Source organism: Epinephelus lanceolatus, chromosome 5 (assembly GCF_041903045.1).
Source record: "Epinephelus lanceolatus isolate andai-2023 chromosome 5, ASM4190304v1, whole genome shotgun sequence".
In the NCBI taxonomy this organism is placed as follows: Eukaryota; Metazoa; Chordata; class Actinopteri; order Perciformes; family Serranidae; genus Epinephelus; species Epinephelus lanceolatus.
In genome coordinates this window covers 9,075,622-9,098,018 of record NC_135738.1, presented here as the reverse complement: position 1 = coordinate 9,098,018, position 22,397 = coordinate 9,075,622, and the positions used below count along the sequence as shown (strand labels likewise).

At 42.7% G+C, this 22,397-nt stretch overlaps 2 protein-coding genes across 3 annotated transcripts; both read left to right on the top strand.

Moving 5' to 3' along the window:
- The first annotated feature begins 4,299 nt into the window (after positions 1-4,299).
- Positions 4,300-16,081, top strand: tph2 (tryptophan hydroxylase 2 (tryptophan 5-monooxygenase)). 2 transcript variants are annotated; one of them, XM_078167671.1, is made up of 11 exons: positions 4,300-4,606; positions 7,968-8,102; positions 8,193-8,376; positions 8,640-8,740; positions 9,889-9,956; positions 10,247-10,443; positions 10,583-10,718; positions 11,013-11,139; positions 11,917-12,012; positions 12,472-12,605; positions 15,229-16,081. In XM_078167671.1, the coding sequence occupies exons 1-11, from the start codon at positions 4,445-4,447 to the stop codon at positions 15,401-15,403; spliced, it is 1,515 nt and encodes a 504-aa protein (XP_078023797.1). In that variant the 5' UTR covers positions 4,300-4,444; the 3' UTR covers positions 15,404-16,081. The 2 variants fall into 2 exon arrangements, with proteins under 2 accessions (XP_078023797.1, XP_078023796.1); XM_078167670.1 differs by having other exon boundaries at positions 12,418-12,605; positions 15,229-15,531.
- Positions 16,082-18,298: 2,217 nt separating this feature from the next.
- LOC117262863 (uncharacterized) lies at positions 18,299-21,468 on the top strand. The gene is made up of 2 exons (XM_033636026.2): positions 18,299-18,365; positions 20,041-21,468. Exon 2 carries the CDS (start codon positions 20,051-20,053, stop codon positions 21,032-21,034), a length of 984 nt encoding a protein of 327 aa, XP_033491917.2. The 5' UTR covers positions 18,299-18,365; positions 20,041-20,050; the 3' UTR covers positions 21,035-21,468.
- Positions 21,469-22,397: the final 929 nt, after the last annotated feature.

Sequence of the window (22,397 nt, the reverse complement as noted above, 5' to 3'; positions counted from 1 at the left end):
CACAACTTCAGTCTTATTTCCACAGCCTCACGTCTGATGACATCACACACAGTTTCATCCTCATGAGCTGCACATGTAAAAACACTTGTAAGATAACCTGTGCAGGATTTTTCTGTAAACAACTGGTGTTTCTCAAAGTCAAGGATCCTTCCTAGGTAGGACGAGTCCTTCCTAGGAAGGATCCTACAGAGGCAAGGCAAGACTCCTTCCCTAGCATCTAGTGAACACATACTGGAGCAAGCTAGCGGGTGTCCTCAGATATATGTCATCAATGCTCAGCAAACTGAGGAGGTTTCAGACTACTGTGATTATTATGGCACTCTCTAATGTTGTTTTACAATTTGAACAAATGTATCTATTGTCAGTCACGTGACTTTTAGGGAGAATATATTTCTGGATTAAATTTTATAAACCAAACAGGTAAATGAAACTTTTGTGGCACTTAGCGCCCCACCTTTAACGTCACAGAGTCATGTGATCACAGCAGGGACAGTGTAAGACTCAGGTTGTAATACTACTTATCTCTTTACAGTCCTTCAGATCTCAGTCCTGGCTTGCTTGTTGACACCTGTGGTTCCCAATGAAACAGCAGGTGTGTTTTAACACTGCAGTAGACACCCCCTAACCCTAACCCTTACAGAGCAGCCAAACAAACTGAGGCTGCTTTAATAATAAATTTCACCCTGCACTCAGTGACAGGTGGAGATGGAGATAAAGGTGTGCACCACCACCATCACCTCTGACACTTTGAGCGTCCTGTGGCTGCTTCACAATAAAAGCCAGTTTTAAAGTGTTTAATGTGAAGCAGCAGTGATGAGAGTCCAGGGTTTGATTTCATCTGACGCAGCTCACACATTGATGATGATGATGATGATGATGACGACGCAGAGCTCTGTCATGTTTCTGCTGCAGGTTTAAACTTTGTGTAAATCAGTCACTTTGGGCAATGAAAGGATTTCAGGAGCTCTTTTACTTCTCATTGTTAAATCATGTCTAGCATCTCAGCTCCTTGTTTTGTATGTTTGTTTTTGATGAAATTCACAGGAACAACTTTATGATCTCAACAATAATCTTTGTTTTGTTTTCATCTCGTGTTGCTATAAGGTCACTGAACAGGTTTAAATGTGACAATAGTTGAATTCAGATAGTCAGTTCATGATGACACAGCGTCTTTATGTAAGCTGTATTTAAACTCTCACATTTACAGAGCTCCACTATGGTGCCTGAGCAAAATATGTCCGCCTCAACACAGCCAAAGAATCCAATGTCCACCGAAAAATATTCCAGGCCCCGGGGCCTCCTACCTGTTGGACGTGCCCGTAACACCCCTAACAGGAGGGGCCCTGGAGGCATCCTGATCAGATGCTCAAACCACCTCAACTGACCCCTTTCAACACAAAGGAGCAGCAGCTCTACTCCGAGCTCCCTCCGGATGTCCGAGCTCCTCACCCTATCTCTAAGGCTGAGCCCAGCCACCCCACAGAGGAAACTCAGTCACTACCCAGAGCTCATGACCATAGGTGAGGGTTGGGACGTAGATGGACCAGTAAATCGAAAGCTTCGCCCTCCGGCTCAGCTCCGTCTTCACCATGACAGTCAGGCGCAGCACCTGCATCACTGCAGAAGTCGCATCTAACCGCTGATCCATCTCGCGCTCCATTCTACCCTCACTCACACACCATTATTTCTGAACCTGACCTGAGGTCAGACTGATGCCACTCACATCTCCTTCTTCAGCCATCATCACGATACATCCAAAAATCATCACACACAGAAAATCGTTAAAGAAACATTTACACTCTTTTACTAATGATTCACATCCTGACAAACATCAACAGATAACCTCCCTCCTGCCCATTCCAAAAACAACAAAACAAAGACAAACAGACAAGATGGCGATGACCAAAATGACAACCTTGAGGCTTCAAAACAAGAGTCCACAAACCAATGATCCCTTAAACCACATCCAAAGCCCCCAACAGTCTGTGGAGTCCGTCAGTTTCAGAGTGTGATCCGAGTGTGAACTGACACAGACGTACAAACATAAAACTCCAGACACAGACAAAATGTTGATGCTGTCTTTTTACTGCAGGAGACAAACAAGTGAAGTTAAAGGACCCGATGGTGTGAGCTGAAACTCCTCAACATTAAATATACATACTAACATGAAACATCGACAGTGTTAGAGAAGATAAAAGTCAATATTAAAGAAGACAAAACAATCATTAATATTCACATGATTTTGTTTGATTTAAATGTCAGACTGAGTGAGGAGCTGCTCGTCTCCAAATGTCACTTAAGCTGCTTTCATGTGTGTGATGGACGAGTCTTCCTCCTCTTCCTCTTCCTCCTCCTTTGATGGAAGACATTTGGCGTTGCAGGCCGAGGAGACGGAGGAAAGGTATCACCTGCTATCTGCTCATAAAGCTTCTTCATCAGAGCAAGAAGAAAGCAGCCGCAGCTCCTCCTGCCCGCTCACCGCTCTTTCATTTCCTGTCTGACAGGAAATTGAGTGAGCAGGCAGGTGATAGCAGCAACTTATCCAGTCTCCATCTCAGAGGCTTTTATTGAGGTGGAGGCTGCTTTGTGAGGAGGGACTGTCACTCAGCTCCACCTGCCCACAGTGAGCTCAGTGAGGCGAGGTGGAGGCTCAGCAGAGCAGCCGTCTGACGCTCATTATAGAAACAACACAAACATGGTCATGAAGGAAAAACCACAGAAACAGGCTGAAAAACATCAGCAGAGAAAAATCATGAAGACAGATCCACATCAGAGCTCGCTGAGGAGAACTCACACACACAGCTCACTGTGAATGAGGCACATTAAAAAACAGCTCTGAAAAGTTGCTTCACACTTTACAGCTACAAACTGAGCTTTTATCTCATTTTAAAATCATATTTTTTGTGTTTAAATCTGGTCTGTTTGCTAAATGTCATGTGACACAATAAATGCAACATCCTTTTAAAATTTAGGCCACTTATCTGTCAATAATTTGACAGTAAAATTTGTGCTGAAAAAGAAAATGATTTTCATAAAACTTTTTTTTTAGCTGTTACTGTTAACAAAAGTCAAACCAAAATATAACATATTAATCAGCTTTAGAGAAGCTGGGAGGTTATCTTTGGACAGAGCTAGGCTGTTTACAGTCTTCATGCTAAGCTAAGATAGCTTTTTCCATCTGCTTACAGACTTTATGCTAACATAAGTTAGCTGTTTGCCCCTGTTGACAGTCTTTCTTGATTAGCTAAGCTAGCTGTTTCCATTTGTTTCCAGTCTTAATGCTAAACTAAGCTAGCTGTTTCAAGTCTTTATGCTATGCTAAGCTAGTTGTTTCGATCTGTTTCCAGTCTTAATGCTAAACTAAGCTAGCTGTTTCAAGTCTTTATGCTATGCTAAGCTAGCTGTTTCGAGCTGTTTCCAGTCTTTATGCTAAACTAGCCGTTTCAAGTCATTACGCTAAGCTAAGTTAACTGTTCCCAGCTGTTTACAGGCTTTATGCTAAACTAAGCTATCTGTTTCAAGCATTTATGCTATACTAAGCTAGCTGTTCTCATCCCCTTCCAGTCTTTATGCTAAGCTAAGACCTTTGTTTCAATCTGTTTACAGTTTTTATGCTAAGTTGAGCTAGCTGTTTACAGTCTTTGTGCTAAGATAGGCTAGCTGTTTTAATCTGTCTCCAGTATTTAAGCTAAATTAAGCTAGCTCTTTCAATCTGTTTACAGTCTTTGTGCTAAGATAGGCTAGCTGTTTTAATCTGTCTCCAGTATTTAAGCTAAATTAAGCTAGCTCTTTCAATCTGTTTACAGTCTTTATGCTAAGATAGGCTAGCTGTTTTAATCTGTCTCCAGTCTTTAAACTAAGCTAAGATAAGCTAGCTGGATCATTCTGTTTACAGTCTTAATGCTAAGCTAACTAGCTTCATGTTTAGTGTACAGACATTACAGTGTAGTTGGTGTGATCATGTGACTCAGAGAGAAAGAGGGAGGATTGAAGTAAATGTTGAACTGTTGAGCTCTCATGAATCAGCTGTGTGTGTGTGTGTGTGTGTGTGTGTGTGTTACTTCTCTGTTGTTTATGGTCCTGTCAGATGTCAGCATGATGCCAACAGGTGAACATAGTAAACATTATATACCTGTTTTACAGTCTGTTTATTTTTAATGTCTTTTTTTAATTTCATCATAATATCTGTATTTTTATTCTGCAGGTATAGAATGAATGTTTATAAAGTTTATTCAGGAGAGAAATCTTCAGTGTATCAGCAGCAGAAGGAGGAGCTGCTCCTCTTCCCACCTTCCTCCCTCCCTGTGTCAGTATTTAAGAGGAGGCGTGCCAGTGTGGGGTCGGCGTCGGGCCGACACAGTGTGTGAGTGCAGCATCGTTGTGAGGAGCGTCAGAGTGAGGTGTCAGGCTGGAGCCCTGGTACTCCTACACCCACTGGTTCCCCATGGCCTCGTCCCATGTGATGAAGCCCGGCCCCATGGAGCCGGTGCCCCGCATGCAGCCAGCCATGATGATGTTCTCCAGCAAGTACTGGTCCAAGAGGGGGCTGTCCCTGGACTCGGCCATGTTCCACCAGCAGCAGCAGAGACACACCGGGGGGCAGATGGTGAGTACCCCTCTTCATCATCATCCTCTTCCTCTGCAGGTTTTCTTGGTGTTCAGACTGAAGGTACACAAAGTTTGAGATTCTGTCTTTCTACTCTCTGTTTGGATTCATTTAGAGTCACCAATTAACCTGTACAGTCCAAAGACATGCAGGTTAATTGGTGACTCTAAATTTGACTCTAAATTGTCCGTAGGAGTGAATGTGAGTGTGAATGATTGTCTGTCTCTATGTGTCAGCCCTGTGATAGTCTGGTGACCTGTCCAGGGTGTACCCTGCCTCTCACCCAATGTCAGCTGGGATAGGCTCCAGCTCCCCCGCGACCCCTAACAGGATAAGTAAATTAATGAATGAAAGACGTTTCAAGTCATTTAATAGCTTTACATAGAGGTCGTAAATGCCCCAAATATTTGATCTAATTTCATTTCTTTTAATTTCTTTTTGTCAAAATAAGTAGAGCTCTTCTGTATAAAAGTCCACTTTAAATCTTTAAACCTTCCGCTGTACTTAAAACTGTACTCGTCGTCGTCCTCCGCTTATGCGGGTCCGGGTCGCGGGGGCAGCATCCTCAGCAAAGAAGCCCAGACAGTCCTCTCCCCAGCCACTTCCATCAGCTCTTCCACGGGAACCCCGAGGCGCTCCCAGGCCAGCCGGGTGATGTAGTCCCTCCAGCGTGTTCTGGGGCGGCCCCGAGGTCTCCTTACTAAAACTGTATTTTTACTTTATACGTTCATTACCTGTAGAGGAACCTTACTCACTCTAATGACCATGTCACCTACAGAAAATCTCTGACTGCACAGGACCACATATAAAATACTGACCTTTATAGTCAGCTGCAATGCTTCAGTCAGCAGAAGATAATGTATCAAACAATCAGTGTTAAATTTTGTTAGAAAATATTTTGAAAAGGTTTTAAAAAGGCTTAAATTTAAGTGTGGTATTTGCAGACACCCTGATACACTTCAAAACAAACAATTGATGTTCAGCTGAAATAAAAAACATCTAAAACTTGAGGTTTAAATTCCTGTCATAATTTTAAACCTTTTCTTTTGTAGCACAAAATCATTTATTATTTCAGCAATCAACAGCTGACGGTATCTTTTCCTTCACGCTGATGAAACACGTAACGAACATGGTTTCAGCTCTGAGGAAACAAAGTGTTTGATGATCCCGTCGATATGAGTCACACCGACGGACGTCTGACAGCAGCTGAGAGGAAATTAAAGTGTGTCCACAGCAGATAACAGCTGATTGATGCTGAAGCTTATCAATACATCAGCTCCATATTTACATTCATGAAGCTTCGCATATCACACTGTGTTTACGTTTACAGTGGAAACTTTAGCAAACCAATGATTAATTAATAACACAACCTGATACACAAATATGATTTACATAAAACAATAGAAACAAAGATGGAGGAAGAAAATCAACAGAAGATAAAAACATATAAAGAAAACAGTATTTTTTTTGAACAGGTTTTAGGGTTTATTTATTTCATATATTCTTCAGAGAACCTTGTGATTTGTTGTCTGCATTTACGTTTGTTTACAACATGTTGTTTGTTGATGTTGTGTCTGTTTGTCCTCTCTCTTTTGAAGACTGTGTGAAGACAACATGGACAATAAACTGACCTACATCAGCTGTCATTTCAATATATTTCTTTATAATTCAAATGGTTACAGCTTTCATCTTTGGTCAAACATTGTTTCACATTACGAACCTTTTTTCTGTCGCTAACAACAGGCGACATTTAATATCAGTGTCATGAGAAATGGAAATTAATAGTATGAGGTTACATACTGATAAATGGTAAAATGGACTGCACTTGAAAGTGCTATTTACACTACACGCCACATTCACCCATACACACACTGGTTGCCGAGGCTACATGGTGCCACCTGCTACTCAGTAACCATTCCCATGCTCTCACAAACCGATGGAACAGCCATCAGGAGCAATTTGGGGTTCAGTATCTTGCCCAGGGACACTTCGCCATGCAGGCTGGAGGAGCCAGAGATCGAACCACACATTTTCTGATTGCACGAATAACCAGGCAACATATTACAATACTAATAACTATCAGGAGAAGGTCATCATGCTGCAGGTTCATCAGTCAGTGTGAGAGAAGAGCTTCACTCTGGTTTCTGTTATTGAGCTTGACAAGTGTCACCTTACATGAAACTGTTTATATGCTTCTGCGCTGGCGTAATGTTTTCAGGTTGTCCATCTCATTCATTCTACAATGCAATGCAATCCAAATTTGGCTTCAAATTCAACGTCTACTTTACTCAGCAATGAACTGATTAGATTGTTGTGGTCATAGGTCAAAGGTCAAGGTCACCTCACCTATCTCATTTTCGTTGACTTGGATTCAAGTATGAACCATAGACTGTGTAAATAATGGCTGTAGCTTCCATGACACCAACAACTGGTTTATGGACTGCCATTTTGAAGCGTTGAGGTCAGCTTCTCAGCCGTCACCATCTTGGCTTTTTGGAGCCAGAAGTGACCATATTTGCACAAGAGGTTGGAGCTTTGGAGCAGCGAGGGGTGGGTCTGACTTTTACAGACCGTAGCCTCACAGACAGCTTGTCACACAAAACAGCCATGCCCTTAAATATGTGTAACTTTGGGCCTTGATAAAATGTAAACCGGTGAGTTATATAAAAATAAATCCCGCTGTACAGCTGTCATGGATGTTGAAATTAGCTGTAAGACCAAAATCTTTTTTGTACCAGGCTGTAAACATGTTTATTTCTGCTGTACAGTTGGGCATTGTAACATGGGGGTCTCTGGGGATTGACTCTGTGTTGGAGCCAGCCTCAAGTGGCCGTTTGATGAACTGCACTTTTTGGCACTTCAGTGTTGACTTCATTTTTCAGCCTTTGCCACTTGGGATGAACTGATCAGATTTTGGCGGTCAAGGACATCTGTCTCCTTTTGAGAACGCAATATCTCAAAAACACCTTAGAGAACTTTAGAATACCTTAGAAGATTTGGCACAGTTGGACCTTAAGCCCCTCTTCAGAATCTCCTCTGTGCCCAATATGCCCAAGACTGCACAACAAACCCTTGCTTTTACCACCTTACTCACCAGGAGACTTGTTCTCCTTAAGTGGACGCACTCCTCTCCTCCTATGCACAATAGATGGGCTCATGAGACACTGCATTAGGCTCAGATCAGATTCTCTGTGAGTGGATCCCTTAATTAAGATGTTCTACTTAATTTAGCAACCCTTTTCAATACATATAGAGACTCACTGACTATCAGTGAAGTTACTGATGACTAACTGAGCCCTCCCAAAAGTGTTTGTTTAGTCTGTTTACACTATGTGTTGTTGTTGATGTTGTCTGTGTTCAGTCGAGGCGTCCGTCCTTCTGTCCCATCAATGAGACACCGGACAAAGAGGGCGCTGAAGAGAGTGGGAAGACGGCGGTGGTGTTCTCTCTGAAGAATGAGGTTGGCTGTCTGGTCAAAGCTCTGCGACTCTTCCAGGTGACACTTTTGCTTCCTGTTTCCTATTAACACCTTCCCTTATTATTGATTATTGATTATAGTGACGTCTGATGTTGATTTAATCTGCAGGAGAAGCGAGTGAACCTGAGCCACATCGAGTCTCGGATGTCAAAGCGAGTGTTGAACGAGGTGGAGATCTATGCCGACTGCAACTGCAGTAAAAAAGAGTTCAACGAGCTGCTGCAGCTTCTCAAAGATCACGTCAACATCATCTCCTTCAACACACCTGCACACGTGTGGTCAGCTGAGGCAGGTAGGAGCACCTGAGCTGTACCTGTGCACACTTTCTGATATTTGTGATCAATCAAACCCTCTGAGGTGTCCTGATGTTCAGTCATTATTATTCTCATTTCACTTTTATCATAAACACAAACATCCAAACTGGACCTCAGAGATTCTCACTGAATATATTTAACTGAACAATCACCATAAACTTGATGTAGTTTGAGGACCAAAGTGCAGGAGTTAACTTATATCTGTGTTATTGTTGTTGTTGTTGTTGTTGTTGTTGATCAGATGGAGACGAAGTTCCCTGGTTCCCCATGAAGATCGCTGAGTTGGATCAGTGTTCTCACAGAGTGTTGATGTACGGATCAGAGCTGGACGCTGACCATCCTGTGAGTTCTCCTTAACATACCATATTATATATACTGTACATTATATTATATACGTGTTACATGTTTCATATGCGAGAGCTGAAGGTTGATTGTTTGTCCAGCAGAACACACAAAACATTATAACAATATATAACAACATATTATCAAAGTATAAAGAACCAAAGCAGACAAACTGAAGGAGGATGCGAGAAGGTTATGACTCCATCAGTCTGATCCAGGGGAAGGCAACTTGCAGCTCATGAGCCACATGCAGCTCTTTAGCCTCTCTCCAGTTGCTCTATGTGGCTTTGACAAAAAAAAAATTATGCAAATGAATAACGGTTATTTTTTTAAACACTTTGATTTTTACTTATTTTGTAGGCCTAAATTGATTCTTACATTCTTCAACTGTAAAAATGTGTTGCCTGTACACAGCCTATACACTATGCCAGTTAAAATGTGCATCATACGTCTGTGGCGTGGCGTGGCGCCTTTTCCTCTAAAAACATCACTAGCAATGGCTACAATAGTCTTGAGTCTCTGTTAGGGTTTTGTTTGCTTTCATTGGCAATGCTGCAAAGTTAAAATACCGAATAATCATAAATTACCCACTGCAGAGCAGCCACCTTGTGCTCATTTAGATCTATTAGTAATCTCTTTTTTGGCCAAAATGGCTCTTGATTGTAAAGGTTGCCGACCCCTGGTCTGATCAACCAGCAGATTATAAACTCTGTCTCTCTTCTCTCTGTAATGAGCTCCAGAGTGTTTCTTTATTTCCTGACTCTGACATTAAGGTGAAGAAATACTGAGTCCTTCTTTTTTTATATGTTTTGCTAAAACTGGAATAATCTATCAAATATTCACTGTGGGTTTGCAACTGTGGGAGAAAAGGTCAGGACCTCAGTGTCTGCTCGTCTGGTTAATGCTTAATATCAATCACATTAATTACTGGTGGTTATTTTATTTTAATGTGGTTCTTTAAAGACTCCAACAGAGGTGACTCTAAACTGAAGGAGTGTGTCAGAGAGGAGTAAGAGGAAGGTTGAAGACAACATTCATGACTCTGTGAAGCTGAAAATATGACACGTCTTCTGTTAATAAAGGTTAAAATGGTTGGATGAGTCTTTTATGTCTCTAGCTGACCTCTGTGACCTCTTCCTCCCTGTCAGGGCTTTAAGGATGAAGTTTACCGTCAGAGGAGGAAATACTTTGTGGAAGTGGCCATGAACTATAAATTGTAAGTATCATGAAGTTTTCCCAGGTTTTTAATGGTTGAAATTTCTGTTCAGGTGACGTCTCAAACACGTTTTTAGTACTTCATGTAGAATGAAACTCAGTGAACACATAAAGGACCAAAGTTTGACTCAAAGTGACCGGTCTTCGTCTAAACGTCACTGTAAACAGTTTGAACAAGAGAGTCTGTGGCCTGAAACATGAGTGGCAGGCAGACAGTACATGGTTGAGGTGACACAGCATAAACATGTAAACACATGTAAACATTCAGCTGCGTATGTGCGTGCTCCTCAGCGGGCAGCCCATCCCTCGAATCGAGTACACCCAGGAGGAGGTGAAGACGTGGGGGGTGGTGTTCAGAGAGCTGACCAAGCTGTACCCGACTCACGCCTGCAGAGAATACCTGAAGAACCTGCCGCTGCTCAGCAAACACTGCGGTTACCGTGACGACAACATCCCCCAGCTGGAGGACGTGTCCCGGTTCCTCAGAGGTTTGTCTCAACATTAATCAGAGTCTGCAGGACGTCTGTGCTCTCAGAGGGACTTTGTTTAATGGAAATGTGAATCTATGTCAGTATAAATAATCTATAATCAATAATAACAACTGATGACTGTCTGTGTGTGTTTCAGAGAGGTCTGGTTTCACGGTGCGACCGGTCGCAGGTTATTTGTCTCCCAGAGACTTCCTGGCTGGTTTGGCCTACAGAGTGTTTAACTGCACTCAGTACGTTCGTCACAGCACCGACCCGCTCTACACACCTGAGCCGTGAGTACACCTGCACACACACACTCTCAGTCAGTGTTCAAACAAAAATAAAGAGACCTTCAGACAGCTATCAGGACGTCTTAAGCTGTCACATGGAGGCTCCAGGCACACTACTGCAACTGTTTACATTACATACACTGCTACATGTAGCTACATGCTAACGTCAGGGAAACATGTCTTCTTGTTGCTGATGTTGGTTAAAAATTCATATTCCTGATGTTCTTCTGACGTTGTGTCGATGTTGTACTGATGTTCTCATGATATGCTTATGCCATGCTGATGTCATGTGTGCAGGGACACGTGTCACGAGCTGTTGGGTCACGTTCCTCTGCTGGCTGATCCAAAGTTCGCTCAGTTCTCTCAGGAGATCGGTCTGGCTTCTCTTGGAGCGACTGATGAAGACGTTCAGAAACTGGCCACAGTGAGTCACAGCTGCTCCTCATATTAATGATAATATCAGTGTCTGATGGTACATCTGGTCACGTGACTCTCCTCAGTTATTCACACTACAAGCAACAACACAACAGCATGACTAGCTACGTTGACGTAGTTTCGTTGTCACAGGCTTTTGTGTGCCTGTTATTTGCCTCAAAGCACCTCAACCGCACATCATCAAATGTTCATATCTGGTCAGAAAATATCCTTGTTTTTGATCAGTGTGTGAGCCCCCTTTTAACACCACATGTTCCTGCCCCATTGCATCGCTGTCTGCACATAAAGCTAGCATAGCATCAGCTAACTGAGCTAAATAACACAGCACTACAGCTAAAAACATAAAAACAAAAACATATGATTGGTTGACGCTTCACTGCATCACTGGAGCACGTCAGACGTCAGTTTGCAGCCTCATGTCACCGACTTCCATCGAAAATGTCTCGTAGCCTGTTGCTGTGTTGCTAGTAGAGTGAACACAACATTAGAGCCCCATCAGCATCAGTTTAATGATGTCAAATCCTTCAACTCCATGCTGGTTTTAGGATGAAGACAAATGTCAGTTTCTTCCAACATAATGTCATTTTATGTTTCAAATAATGTGCAGTTTTATAGTTTGTCTGTTTTTGCAGATTTTTACCCCAAATAAGGCAAATTAAACTTCTTTACAACTATAAACTAACTATATATTACAACATGTTACTGTACTCCTCCTCGGTACTCTGCTCTTCAAATGAGTGTGTTGTGTGTTGTGTGTTTTGAACAGTGTTATTTCTTCACAATCGAGTTTGGACTCTGCAAACAGGATGGTCAGCTGAGAGCTTACGGAGCCGGTTTACTGTCGTCTATAGGAGAGCTGAGGGTAACACATGCACACGCACACTAACAAGTTATTCTTTATCGATTAATCTGTCAGTTATTTTCTTTTAAAATGTTGAATTGTCTACAGAATGTCACAAAATAGTTAAAAATATGTACATGTGTAGATGTATTGAGATGTCTTGATTTGTTGATTTGTTGGACCAAATGTCTAAAACAAAAAGATAATAATTTACTGTAAAAGAGAAGAGAGAAAAACCCAAATTCTTCACTGTTGAAACAATAACTAATACAAATCATAAACTTTATTTATATAGAACGACATTACAGAGTTTTTTCACATGGGGAAATATGATGAAAACGTTAAAACACTGTATTAAAACCCCACAGATAAAAGTACAGAGAATGAAACTTTGGACCAACAACAGACTTTTTAACATAAAAACAGATTTCCAGAGGTGATGTCAGAGATGCTGCTGCTGTTTGGCTGTTTGTTTCCCAGCATGCCCTGTCAGATGAGGCCTGTGTGAAGATGTTCGACCCGAAGACGACCTGTAACCAGGAGTGTCTCATCACCACCTTCCAGGAGGTTTACTTTGTGTCTGAGAGTTTCGAGGAGGCCAAAGAGAAGATGAGGTGACGCTCGCACAGAAAACATCCTGTAAACTGCATGTTTACATGTTCATACTCAGAGTTATTGTCTCATCAACACATGATGAAAATTATTGGTATTGGTAATACAGTTTATCCACTAACCGCGCTGAGGTCTTAACAACAACAGACACAACACGTTCAGGTGACCCGTAGGTCCCTGGATCAATCACAGTCTGACTGTCTGAGGGACAAAACACATCAGAAAGGGCAAAAAGAAAATTGTTACACAAGAACAAGTTCTATCCATCCATCCATTTTCATCCGCTTATCCGGGGCCGAGTCACGGGGGGGGGCAGCGGGTTGAGCAAAGTACCCCAAAAAGGTCCCTCTCCCCAGCAGCACTTTCCAGCTCCTCCTGGGGGACCCCAAGGTGTTCTCAGGCCAGATGAGATATGTAATCCCTCCAGCATGTTCTGGGTCTGCCCCGGGGCCTCCTACCAGTGGGACGTGCCCGGAACACCTCTAACAGGAGGATCCTGATCAGATGTCCAAACCACCTCAACTGACCCCTTTACACGTGAAGGAGCAGCGGCTTTACTCCGAGCTCCCTCCTGATGTCTGAGCTCCTCACCCTATCTCTAAGGCTGAGCCCAGCCACCCTACGGAGGAAACTCATTTCAGCCTTCTGAAATGAAGCCTTCTTTTGGTCACTACCCAGAGCTCATGACCATAGGTGAGGGTTGGGATGTAGTTGGAGCAGTAAATCAACAGCTTTGCCTTCTGGCTCAGCTCCCTCTTCACCACGACAGTCCGGTGCAATACCTGCATCACTGCTGACGCCGCACAACACCACCTGTCCATCTCATCCTCCATTCTACCCTCACTCATCAACAAGATACTTAAACTCCTTCTGTTGGGGCAGTAACTCCCTCCAAACACAGAGGCGGCAATCCAGCGTTTTCTGGCAGAGAATCACGGCCTCAGACCTGGAGGTGCTGACACTCATCCTGACCGCTTCACACTTAGCTGCAAACTGCATCACCTGATAACCAATCAGCTTTTTATTAATCTCTCAAGAAAGATTCTGCAATTTACATTGTAAAGGATTCCAGATTGGCTTTTTATTAGTTTTTTGTTTTAGCTGATCTGCCTGCAGATATCTGCCGATAGAGATCAGTAATCAGTGAGCAGTGCAGATGAAGTCTTGCCTCAGATATCTGCTACACCAACGCAACACATTCTCACTCCATCACATATCGACATTTGGTCATGTTCTGCCTGTTACATGCATTGTCTTCTTTCAAAATACATATACAACGCAAATTTATGTGTTTTTTTTTTTCCTCCAACAACTGATGCTGATGGTTGGGTTTAGAAAAAAAGAACAGGGTTTGGCTTTCTAATCTTGCGGGACGTGAACACTGCTCTCCCGGGTAAAAGTTGGACCCATCCACCACCCGTTCTGCCCTACCCTACTTGGACTTTCGCCACTTTAACTTTGGTACTTGTCCCACCACGTTTCCCCCTGACAAAGTTAAAGGACGGCTTTTACCGTCAGTGTCTGAAACCCCAAGCCACTGCCCAGGCACCAGATTTCGACAACTTCGGAGTGAGACCAGGTTGGCAACACTGAACTCCTGAAATATCAGCTGTTGCCTTCAGAGGCTAAATTATCATCAAACCGATGGGTGATGGGTTCAGAGATCTAAGGATCGTCGGTCTGATCCCTGTCTCCTCCTGTCAGTGTCCTGGTCTACAACAGGAACCTAACCTGCAGACTGGGGCCTCTCAGAACCTGGTAGAACCAGATGTTGTCAGCTCCACTGTGTGGGAACCAGAACATTTAATAATCAACCTCATTTAAACCACCAACTACCAGCTCAGTGGCCTTGTGGTAGAGTGTCTGCCCTGAGACTGGGAGGTCGTGGGTTCGATCCCCGGCCGGGTCATACCAAAGACTATAAAAATGGGACCCATTGCCTCCCTGCTTGGCACTCAGCATCAGGGGTTGGAATTGGGGGGTTAGATCACCACATGATTCCCAAGCGCGGCACCGCTGCTGCTCACCGCTCCCTCAGGGGATGGGTCAAATGCGGAGAACAAATTTCACACACTCAGGTGTGTGACAATCAGTGGAACTTTACTTTAAACCTTCAGTTTGTCAGCAGAGCTGCGTTCAGCTGTGAGAAGATGTGGAGCTCATGCATGTGTTAACATCAGTATGGTTAGATGAACAGAACATTAGACTGACCCCAGATCAGCTCTCAGAGCCGGCTGTCAGCTCGCCCTCTGTCTGCCCCGTCAAACTAAAACATCCTGCTGCTCCATTTCCTCCTGAAGAGAAGACGAAGAAACATCTGTTAGAGAACAGACTGTCGGACACACTGCGCACATGTCTGAGCTTTAGATTCTTCAAGATTAAATCAAATGTAGAGATGCAGCATGACTGAGAAAGTTACTGAGAGATGTAATTTAACATTTAACACTCTGAATATCTGAATCAGAATATCACCTGTGCACTAAAACTCTCATGTTTGATAATGAACCTGCTATTTCCTGCTGAGAGTCCCTGAACTTGGACTCAGTATCAGCTCCTGACCAGAGGTCAGGTTCAGGAACCTGTCTCGTGGTCGTGGTGCTGACGGTGTCTCCTCTCTCCTCACAGGGAGTTTGCTAAGACGATCAAGCGTCCGTTCTCGGTGTACTACAACCCATACACTCAGAGCATCGACCTGCTCAAAGACACCCGCGGCATCGAGAACGTGGTGCAGGACCTGCGCAGCGACCTCAACACCGTGTGTGACGCTCTGGGCAAGATGAACACCTACATGGGCATCTGACACGTCACACCTGAGTCACCGCTGAGCTCTGATTGGTTTAAAACATCACATCACACCTGTGTTTGTTTCTCTGAGCTCTGATTGGTTCAAAACATCAGTGACACGTACCTGTAACAGAAACGTGTAAATAAGATTTACTACATTCCACATGACAGTGTTGCTGTCTAACTGTGGAGGACAGAAGCTGCCAAAATTGTAAATAAATAAATGACTCTTAACGTGCCATTAAATGTAACAAAAATAATATTATAAAGAAACATAGACATTGTATTAATTCCTCTATTTATTTACTTTCCTAATTAGTTTTCCCTTTTATTTATTTATTTGTATTAATGTTGTAATTTATTTATTTGTTGATTCTGGCAGGTTCCATCCTCCATACCTAATCAATCAGCTGTAATAAAGGGGTGATAAACTGTCAGTAAAGGCTGTAATCATGCTTAATAACGTCATTCACTGATGCTTTATAGATAGTATTATTATTATGAACAGTTACTTTTGATCCAGGTTGTGAAAAGCTGCTGCTGTAAATCCTTTCTTTCAGGTAATAATAATAAATGTTTTCCGTTGTGAAGAGAGCGGAGCCAAACTTTGACGTGAGCAGCTTTCGGTCATGTTGCTTCAGTTTTGTGCTGTCAGTTGGTTTTTCAAAATAAAACAGCATAAATGTGTATTTAACCCTGATGTTGTGATGAAGATAAATGGTCGTCTTCATCTCATCTCAAGACTACACAACACCATTCAAATCCTTTATATGTGTGTGAATATATACATATATTAAAGGTCCAGTGTGAAGGATTTATAGGGATTATGTTGATAGAAATAGAAAACAATAATATAATATAATATAATATAATATAATATAATATAATATAATAATGGTTCTTTCTTGAGTGTATAATCACTTGAAAATAAGAATCCCCATGTTGCACCACCATGTTTCTACAGTAGCCTAGAACCGACAAACCAAACACTGACTCTAGATAGAGACATTCAAGTTTTCATATCAGCCACCATAGTTTCATTTCTCAACCTCACTGCTAGCTGTCACTAAATCCTACAGACTGGAGCTTATAAGAAGTTATGATATATAGTTTAAATAAATTATTATATATATATTTAAAGAAGTTATTGTAGATATGTTTAAAAAAACTTATTATATATATATTTTTTAAAAGTTATTATATATTTAAAGCCCCTACAAGGAACTTTCATTTTGAGTTGATTTTGGCGACCCTGTGGACAAAAGCGGTAGTGTTTTGCCGGAATGAAGCCTACATTTCCCATGAGCTCTAGCACGTATTGTCGTAAAGACGCTTACCTGGCTCGCACATGTGTTTGCTTTGGGGATGAATGAAACAACAAGACGGGAAAACTTTGCCCCCGCTCCTATCGGGGATCCCAGCTCCACCTCTGCCACGCCCCAGCTCCACCTCTGCCGCGTCCCAGCTCCACCTCTCCGGCGTAAGCGCCACCGCTGCCGGGGTAAATGCAGCGGTTGGCTGGTAAGGCTGAAGGCCTGTTTGGCGAGCACTTCCACGGCTTCTTGGACTGAGTATGGAGCGGTGCCTCGCCTCTTTATTTCTCGGCACTTGCTGGACCCTGTCGACGCCTGGCTGGTACCTGTCGTCGGCACACCGATGGTCTCATTTGCTGTTGTAGGTCACGCACAGACATCAGCAGAAACAAGAGACTTTTGCATATCCAGTTAAAAGTTCCTTATAGCGGCTTTAAAGAAGATGTCATATATGTCTTTAACCCTTTGAAATTGGAGTGATATCTCCTTTCTTGTGCTGTTTTCAGACGCCATTCATAAGTATTCAAACCTTTGACCTCTGAGCAAACTGGTGCAATGTCTTTGAAAAACATGGGAAAAAAGGAAATGAGCAACTTGCCAAAAAAATTAAGAGATTTAGTAAGTTATTTCTCAAAGGCTAGGGAGGGGAAAGATAGGGAAAAACTATATTTCTAAGTATCATTATTATATATATTTAAAATTATGTTGCAGAATTATACTTTAATTTTCAAGCTTTTTTCCAAGTCATTTCCTTTTTTGTTTGTTTCTTTCTTTTTTCTTTCTTTTTTTTTAAACAAATTTTCCCGTTTTTGATTTTCTCTTTTTGCTAACTCATTTTTTGGCTCATTTCATCTTTTGTTGCTCATTGCTTTTTTCCCATGTTTTTGAAGGAAAAAAAGGCAATTTGCTTCAGTTTCAAACGGTTAAAGAAGTTATATGTTTAAAGAAATTTTTGAGCAAATACATGCTGACGAAAAAGGGAAACAGACAGTTACAATTCACTAATGTTTTCTGTCAAGGTTTGTATATAGACTCCAGTAAGGAACAGAATAAAATAGATTTACTCTGAGGTTAAGGGAGAATGGAGATGGGCTGCGGCAGGGAGCAGGGAGTGTTGGCTGATGGGAGGTGTGAAGGGAACGGTGTAGTCGAGTGCAGAGAGAATAGCAAAGTGATAGAGCAGGCAGGTAGATGAAGATGAAGATGAGGATCTTTGAGTGTTGATTATAGAGTATGTGACACATGTAAAGTTGTGTTTGACAGACAGCAGGTCCGTCATCATGGCGTCCTGACTGGTTATAAACTGAACATGTTCAGAGTGTAGAAATCAAACAACATGCTGAAACCAGTCCAATAAAACAGGAAGTGATCATTCTGTGTCTTTTAGAGTCACTGAGATAATTGATGATCAGCAGTAATCATCAGGCCTCGTCCCTCAGAGGGAGCTTCAGGTTAACACTGACGACGTTCAGAAATATGAGGTGAGGACATTTGCATGCTGGACGCAAAGATTGTTTTGTAACAAATGCGTCTGTATGCAAACGTCCTGCGGGGCGGTGGGAGGGTCTGCTGCGTCTTTATAAAGGATGAAGAGGAGCAGAGAGACTCCTCACTGAGCTGCAGACATCTATCTTCATCATCATCATCATCCTCTGCATCCTCAAGGTCAGTTCAATCAACACACAGAACAACATGAAATACTCTCCACTTTACTCTGTTCATAGCAAATATAACTTATTGATCATCATTGATAACAACCTGTTTAACACATCAGACAATAGAAAACAGTAACAGTATTTACAATGTGGAGTTTTTGGAGGGAAAACTTAATGAAATGTGACGTACATGTTTCTAATCAGAGTTTGAATTCGCACATAAAAATAACATTTAACTGGGCATGAAGTTCCACAGAAAAATAAAACACAGACACTAAAAATTCTATTTTATTTTGGGTTTCTGATGGGTTGTTCAGTGACAGATTTCAGATTGAATCTCTTTTAACTGACAGGATTTTTCAGTCTCAACTTTCTTTGTTTTAAAGAAAATCAGCAGAGAGTAAAAACAGATGTCACGCACTCACAGTTTGAGGGTTTCAGGGGAAAGTATGCAGATCATATGTAAATCACTCTCTCCTCGTCCATCGCCTTCAAACCTCCTCAAACCTCCACACCAAACTGGAAACCACCGACACTGAGAAAAAAGAGTGACGTGTAGAAAACATCAGAATGTAAAACAATAATCTCATAATCAGACTTCAAAGTTTTATTTTCAGTGATTGAAAGTGATTTTCCTGCCCCACCAGAAACACCAGAAACTTGGATTAAAAAGTCTAAGGCTGTGTCGGCAATCACTAACTACCCACTATATAGTCCACTATAGTGAGGTCGCCATTCTGTAGTGCTGTCCAAATGTATAGTAGGAATTATTATACCCTATACAGGGGACTCTGAGTATCTGATTGTCATTAACGAAGCATTATATCCCATCATGCATTGCACCAAAGAAATGGACAGGCTATATGGGATGGACAATGAAATGGTTCAACCTATGATGACATGTTGAAGTTTGTTTTACCAGTTTCCTTGTCATGTATTTAAACCAGTGGTTCCCAACCCTTTCCTTGAGGGACCCTTATTTCAACCATTGTAGACTTTGGATCAACCACAAACATGATTCTGTAGCATTTCACTTACTCACTGTCATCCAGAGTTTGGAGAATATTTCTCCGACCTCTTTGTGTTTCCACCATTTTCTCCTCTGATTAAGAAACTCTTAAGCCTCTGAAAAGTCTTCCTCCCTGCTCCCAACAGTTTTTCACCACAGGAGCTCTTTTAAGGTCGAAGAAGTTTTGTGAATAACTTTTATCTTTACAAAGACCTAGACTTAACTTCAAGGGGAAATTCTAGGAGCAACTCTTTGTACGAGGAAGCTTTGTGAATATGGCCCCTGATGTCCTGAGCTGTTGGACGCCTCAAAGGCATCACAGAGATGAAATGAAATGAATTGCAGAGCACCTGATGCTCCGACATTAATAATTCATGCTGTCAATTTATCATAACTCATCACCTTCATGCCTTCAGTGTTTGTTCCCTTCACTCTGTCACTGTGTAAACATGACGGTGTGTTTTATCTTTGATATTCCTTTATAATGTATTTGTTGTGGAGGATCATGGACGTTTTCTTCTTCTTTAGCTGCACTGAAAGCACTGAAGGCTGTCCTCTACAGGAGCAAAGATGATGATGATGATGATGATGATGATGATGATGAGAGTGTGAATGAGTTTAGTTTTTTGGTGCTAATTTCCTGTGCAGATAATAACTTTTCTTCCTCCGTCCTCAGACTGGTCGTGATGGGAAACAGCAGCACAACGTCTCCTCCATCGTCTGTCAATGACTCCAACATCAGCTCCAACCACTCCATCAGCGGGAGCCACTCCTTCAGCCACTTCTGGTCTATGCTCTTGTCCTCTATGGACAGTTACACTGAGATGATGACCCAGTGTCATCTGGAAACTGGTAAACTGGGCTGGTTAGTGGTGAAGATCTTCATACTGGTGACGGCCCTCCCAGCTAATGCAGGTTTGATGTGGCTGCTGCTGAAGAGGAGGCGAGCCATGACAGCGTCGGAGGTGCTGGGACTCAACGTGTCCCTCATGGACGTCCTGTACTCTCTCTGCCTGCCTCTAGACATTTACTCCACCCTACATGAGACCTCTCAGATGACCAGCTCCGTCAGAGAGGCCCTGTTTGCACTCAACCTGTTTGGCTGCCCGCTGCTGTTGACCTTCATGTGTTTGGAACGCTACGTGGCGGCAGCTCGGCCTGTCCTCTACATCAGGCTGGGGAGGTGGGAGTACCGGGCCATGCTGTGTGCCTGTGCCTGGCTACTCACCCTGGCCGTGGCCCTGTTGGGGTACTTCGTCCAGATGTTCACCATGGCTCTGTCCATGTCCCTCACCATCTCGCTGCTCTTCCTGCTCATGCTGCTGTGTCTGCTGGGGATCGTGTGGGTGTTGTGTCAGAGTGGACCGGGCGAAGCTTCAGGATCCAGCGTGCCGCTTAAGAGACGTGCTCTGAAGAACATCGTGGTGGTGATGGTGCCGTCAGTCGTGGCGTACTCTCCTCTGGTGGCTCTGGTCCCGTACGTGTCTGTGATCGTCTCCCAGTCCACAGAGAACGTCAGCCCCACACAGTGTACCGTCCTGCAGGTCCTGCTGCTCTTCCCAAACTTCGGCCTGTTCATCGGCCCCATGTTCTACCTGTCCCGCTTCAGACGGGCGAGCTGCTGGGCCAAAGTGCAACAGAGCCCCAACTCCAAAACACAGACCGAGTAGATCACCTCTTTATGTAGACCCTTTAGCTGTTAGTAAACCGTATGATGTTTTTTGGTGGGCGGGGCTTAGCTGGAGGCCAAACATTTCTCCACAGGCATTAGCTAGAGCTAGCTAGCAAGTTCTGTTGGCTTGTTTTAGACAATGTAGGAGGATGATGTGAGTGGTGCATTTGGAAATATTCATGTCGGAGCGCACTCAACAAGACGACATTTTAAGACTCCTATGTAGCCACAGCCCTGTGGGGGGAGTCGTGTTTTGCCTCCAACTAACAAACTGACGTCACGGTGATGTCAGCCCTGAAAGGGTCGGTAGGATAGAAATGTGTTTGAACATGTAGGTCTGCAGCTAATGATGATCTCATTATTTATTCAGTAGGTGTGATTGTATTTAAATCTGTGCAGAATAAACCTGAGTGGAAAGTAAACTGTAAATGTTGTGGCATCTTCTTCTGTGGTGCTTTAATTAAAGAAACCTGAGAGTAGTTTTAACATTAGAATCAGGAGAAGACGAAGAGTCCATCTCCACCAGCTCAGCTCACAAAACCACTCATGCAAATAAACGTCAGCTGCGGATGCTGTGAACTTCCTGTCATATTGTTCCTCTGTGTAAAATACAGATTTATTTACAAGTTTTCTACATGAATCAAACATGTTAAGTCAGATCAAATATTTCTGTGACCTCCACACTTCCGTCCTCGCCGACCGTCTCCTGCAGCCGAGGTCGACTCAGCGCCATCCACAGACTCTGCTTCAGCTCCAGGACCTGCGACACGTACTCCTGCAAAATGAGACCACATTAAACTTTTATCATGTCTCATATCAAACTGCTGCAGGAAACATCACACACATTATTATAAGAGGAAGAATCTGAAAGGTGGGTGTTTGATCCAGAGCAGGTGTTTGTGGAGTAGAGAGAAATCAAATAAATAAATGAATGAATAAATAAACAAATAAATAAAGAACTATAATATCAAAATATACTATTAAAAAGAGATGTTGACATGTTGCAGATGTTGACATGTTGCAGATGTTGACGTGTTGCAGATGTTGACATGTTGCAAATGTTGACATGTTGCAGATGATGCTGTACATGTTGCAGATGTTGACGTGTTGCAGATGTTGACACATTGCAAATGTTGACATATTGTAGATGATGTTGCACATGTTGCAGATGTTGACATGTTGCAGATGTTGACGTGTTGCAGGTGTTGACATGTTGCAGATGTTGACGTGTTGCAGGTGTTGACATGTTGCAGATGTTGATGTGTTGCAGGTGTTGACATGTTGCAGATGTTGACATGTTGCAGATGTTGACGTGTTGCAGGTGTTGACATGTTGCAGATGTTGACACATTACAAATGTTG